Source organism: Berghia stephanieae, chromosome 6, assembly GCF_034508935.2.
Source record: "Berghia stephanieae isolate SIO BIC M18660-M18661 chromosome 6, UCSD_Bste_1.3, whole genome shotgun sequence".
Lineage (NCBI taxonomy): Eukaryota > Metazoa > Mollusca > Gastropoda > Nudibranchia > Aeolidiidae > Berghia > Berghia stephanieae.
In genome coordinates, this window is record NC_088365.1 from 6347294 (window position 1) to 6352293 (window position 5000).

Sequence of the window (5000 nt, forward strand, 5' to 3'; positions counted from 1 at the left end):
ACATGAAACTTGTTTGAGAATCACCAGAGAAACATTATACCAAGGTGTCAGCATGCATTGTGGCGTATGTGAAGTAACCAGTGCGCTCAAGTTAAGTTGCCTATCATGAATAAGCGCTGTATGATCAATTGATTTCATTTTAAGTTAATATTCTTTAATCATGGTAAGTAGACAACATATAATATGGCCTGCGCCCAAAACTGGGGAGATGCCCGAATGATTTAGATCAATGCTTGTCGATCTTTTAAATTGAAATCGTACACACCCCAGTCCAATACACTGGCATTGCATCGAACGGGAACAAATAAAAGCGATAGTAAAGAAAAATTGTTGTCCTATACTCTAAATAGAAACACAATCTTTCAACAAAGACGTCATTTTATTTTGGAGTAATGTAGCTACTTTATGGACAAAATGTGTAGGGTTTGGTGTTCCAATTCGGATACTGTACCGTGCACTTATATATGTAGATCCCGACATTCCCCGTATATCTTAACGTCTACATTTAATGAGAATTACGACATAGGGTCCGATTAAACACTGCCAGAAATAAATGCATGATAAATTTAACACAATTTCATTCATTTTCTACTTCATCTTATTATATAAATCGTTTATTAAAATCCTTGTCGCGCTTGGACGATCGAGTTTCTCCCATCGCTGTTTTACGAATTCAAGGCATCTTACAGTCGATGTAGCAATATTTGTGACGTCACACGTCATCTTGAACCAAAAACTAAGTATATCTATATTTCTTTTCTCGATTATTGCAGCCGGAGAATGTGGTTTCTTAGAATGATCTTAAGAGTCTCATGGACAGAGAAGAAAACTAATGTAAAAGTATTACAGTAAGCTGAAAATAAAGAGTTACTAATTCGTACAATAAGTAAAAGCCAAATGCAATTTGAGGGCACCTAAATCGACATAAATGTATTGAACATCTTGCTCTCACAGGAAAGATAGAAGGTAAAAAGAGTAAAGATAGACCAAGAAAAACATATTTGAATAGTTTGAACAGCTGGGTGACAAAGAAAGAGAAGAGTAATATTAGTTTTTTTCTGTTTATCTGATCAGAGAGGTGAATAGCGTACCATGATCACCGATGTCTGGATAAAGACATCATGTGGTAAAAATATATAAAAATCAACTCATAGTGTATCCATTACATTATCCCTACTGCCACTCTTGAGTCTTTTAGCCCCCCCCCCCCCACCCCATCCAACATTCAATCCCTGTGTCTTTGAATAAATGAATACATTTTTGAAACTCTAGATATGCTTCCGTTAGCAATTCTTTGCTTTGTATCCTTGTCTTTAGTTTAATTTCAAGTTTATATTTTATAATTTTGTTTGTTTGTATTTTATAATTTTTTTTTATTACAACCCCATGAAATTTTCAAGTCGGCAACTCGTGGTGTCTTTTTGACCCAGTAACATACCAAGAGAAATTTACTGAGAGAACGGAGCATCAACACACCGACACTGTGATAAAGAAACGAATGAACTTTTCGTGGAGACCAGTATGGCCTTTAATCTACATGAGGTGATTAGCCTTAATATTTTTAAAAAAATGCTGCATTGGACGTTCTTTTCTCAAACTGCCCTAACCTAATAGACAAGATGAAATTGATATCAGTATTGATTGACAATGACGTCCCTCAAGTAGAATACCTGTGTAACCCTCCCAGAATAAAACCAACAAAGCGTAAAATATATTATTTTTGGCAAAAGGCTGACATTGTGCCTATGAGATAAAAAATTTTGGTAGCTTTTTCTTCAAAAACATCACAAAAATATGTCCATTAACTCCCTTTGGAATGGTGTAAAGAACAACCTCCTTTTAACCCTCTCCTTATCACCTTCAGCAAAATCGTCACATTTGTTACGACACAAAATACATTTTTTCTTATTCAGATTTTTTTCTACTTCACAAACTTTGAAGAATGATCTTTGTTTGATTGATAAGAACATTACGTTGTTTTGTAGAGAGCTTGTTTGAGCTTTAAAAATCATTTTTCTGCTGGGTAAGCCTGCCATTTTGGGAAAATACTGAAAATGATTGGTAAAGTGAGAATTAATACGAGAAAAAAATGTACCAAGAAAACTGACAACTACCTCAAATAATAAACCTTCGATGAATACAGAGACCAAACGCATCTTGAGGAAGAAGAATAAATTGTTTAAACGAGCAAAGCTGTCTCCATCTGAGACTGTCCTATAAGAAGTATAGAGATATTCAACGATCCGCGAGAAACCAGTGACGGACAGCTTATACAGACTACATCAACAAAATTATTCCTTTTTATTTTTTACACCGACTTGTTTTCGAATTTATCATAATTTTCTCTATAGGTCCAGAGTTCTGATTCCTCTTTCAGAGGTGCATAGTTGAGTCTTTAGTAAAGGCTCTTTATTCATATTCTCTCACTGTGCTCAGGTTAAAAAATGAGTTACTGGTTGATAAAGCGTCGTTTGTGTTGGAATATGTTGCCGTTGGCTTGGATGGACTAACGTGTGTTTTCTTTTTGTAGGTCCGATAACCCAAGTTGTTATGGTCCCACTGTTGTAATGGGGATTCTCAAGCAATCGCAAACTGTTGTCCATTACAACAATGTTAAATCAATCCTATTATTGCGTTCAGTTATGAGACATGCTAATATTTGCACATCGCTTGAGACCCATTCTAAATCGCTTTAGCACATTACTTGGATATTGCGGTATTTAAACGGTCAAGCATACTATTTAATTTTGAATGAAAACGGTTAAAACTACAAGATTATTATTAATTGGATTCTGAATTAATTTAATTGATAAATAAAATTCTCTCTTCTCAATAAAGTGTTTTAATTCAAACAACATGTAATTTCTAGTCTAACTCCAAATGGATTGAGGCAAAAGGTAATATCGATGGTCGGCGGATCAAACCTCCGAAGTCCCGATTTTCATGTCGGTGGGTCAAAACACTGAACGACCTCTGATGACAACGTCGTCAGAAGTCTGATCCGCCCATAATTAAATACACAGGTGACTAAAACTAAAAGAGATTTAATAGTTAAAATGACAGGAAATGAATATGAAATTTATTTATGTGTTTTTGTCATTTATTAAAAAAAATAAAAAAAATATAGTTATTATATATCGAAATTTCCACTAAGCGAGCTAAAAGCACTTTACAACGGGTCCCTGACAACAGCAGAGACAACGCTGTTGACGGTAGGATACTCATTTTACTCCTGAGTATGATGAGAGAATATGTGACGATGGCTTAAATATTGACACATGTCTTATATTTCTAACCAAAAATCAATTTTCACTGTCCAAATACCGACGATGGCTTAAATATTGACACATGTCTTATATTTTTGACCACTAAATCAATTTCCAGAGCCCAAATCCTGCCGATATAGGGACGGATGGGTCACACTCTTAAACATAAAAAGTAAAACGAAAAAATATAGATTATTTTGCAATGCCTTTATTTTCATAAATATCAAAGGACATAATTCATTTCTCAAAGTCTAAAACTTTACAATGGCTCTGAATGAGAACAATAAACATGATTCGTTTTCTGAAAACTTCATTTGTCGACCGACCTTGAAGTCTTCTAAGGATGATACTAATCCGCTCCACTTGAAATGGCCTGATAATTCTCGATATTCTATCTTGTCACATCTGAAAAAAAATGTTTTTTTTTAGAAATGTTAACGATACAAGTTGAAGTTCAACGTCTTTATCTCCAAAAGGCGGATTGTCCATGACTGTAGATTTTATACATTTCTACGGGGACATTCTCCATATATTGTGTTATTGAGTTGAAAAATAAATGTTAATTAGTTGACCAAATTTGTTGTTGTTGGTAATATCTAGGATTTCTGGTGAGAGAGTGTTCCATTCCTTTAGTGTTCCATTCTTGGGAATAAACTGTTTTATGTGTGGTGATTCTGTGTGTTAGGCTTGTGAACTCACTGCTATGATAATTTTTTGTGGATGTACAGTGTTGTTTTGTCAAATACTGTGGTGTTTTGTTGGAATCTACTGTTCTGTGTAGAAGTTGGAGCGTTTTTCTTTCCACCTACTCTCTAGTGTTTTCCACTGCAATAATTTTAAACAACTCAATGACGAAACTAGATTGGCATTATTGGCAGAGATATCAAACATCACACATTTAGTACAAATAAATAAGTCTGTCATTTTTAAAAATGGCACCTACACACCTTAAACTTTTATTAACAAGTTTGGACATCCAAAATTGCATCTTAATGAGAGAGAATATAAAAATCCACTCATGGTGTATCCATCACACACACACACATACACACACACACACAAACACACACACATATATAGATATATATATATATATATATCTGTGTACGAATGTGTGTGTGTATAGAATATAATATAGTTGCTTTTGTATAAGGACAATATTGAATGATTATCACAGTGCCACAAAATAGAGACTGATCAAAGATCTTCACCACAAGAATTAGAGGAGGGTACAAAAATGCAAAGTCAGATGGCATCGCAAACGGAAAGCTTGAGCATATTAAGCTGATATTGCGCAATATAAATCAGCCTCAAGATCTTTCTTAGTCGAAGAACTCTTTCTTGCTCTTCAAGCTGACAACTTTCATGCAGATTTTGGGCAATTTATTATCATAATACGGTTATGCGGTCTTGTGGTAAGACATTCACCTTTGAACTGGTCTCAGCTTCGAGTCACCCTTAGAGCAGCTCAAATAGAGTCCTCTGAAAAAAACATTTTTTACATTCTCTCATTGGACTCAAGTGTAGAATGAGTTCCTTGTCGTTGTATCTGTCCAAAAAAAAAAATGTAATATCGCCCAACAGCAGGCACCATGTCTCATTCTACAAGTCAAGTATATCTGTTGGCTTCGAACCCTTTGTAAAACCATTTTCATTTAAACTAAAGAAACTGATAAATGCAAGATTTATTCCATAATGCTTTGAATTGCATAGCATTGTTGTTTTCTTTTGTCG

The 5000-nt window shown here is 34.6% G+C and overlaps 2 protein-coding genes across 6 annotated transcripts in view; one reads left to right on the forward strand and one right to left on the reverse strand.

Moving 5' to 3' along the window:
• The window catches only part of LOC144975606 (uncharacterized), a 4564-nt gene extending 3293 nt beyond the window's left edge, over positions 1 to 1271 (forward strand). For all 5 annotated transcript variants that reach the window (XM_078919770.1, XM_078919771.1, XM_078919768.1 and 2 more), the window contains exon 2: positions 1 to 1271. This exon is cut by the window's left edge and continues 1301 nt beyond it. The gene's annotated coding sequence lies outside the window, so the exon portion shown is untranslated.
• A 2187-nt stretch (positions 1272 to 3458) lies between these two features.
• The window catches only part of LOC144974393 (uncharacterized), a 106542-nt gene continuing 105000 nt past the window's right edge, over positions 3459 to 5000 (reverse strand). The window contains exon 50 of the mRNA XM_078917232.1: positions 3459 to 3671. Within this exon, the coding sequence (XP_078773358.1) occupies positions 3518 to 3671 (154 nt within the window). The 3' untranslated portion in view covers positions 3459 to 3517. The remainder of the gene's footprint in view (positions 3672 to 5000) is intronic.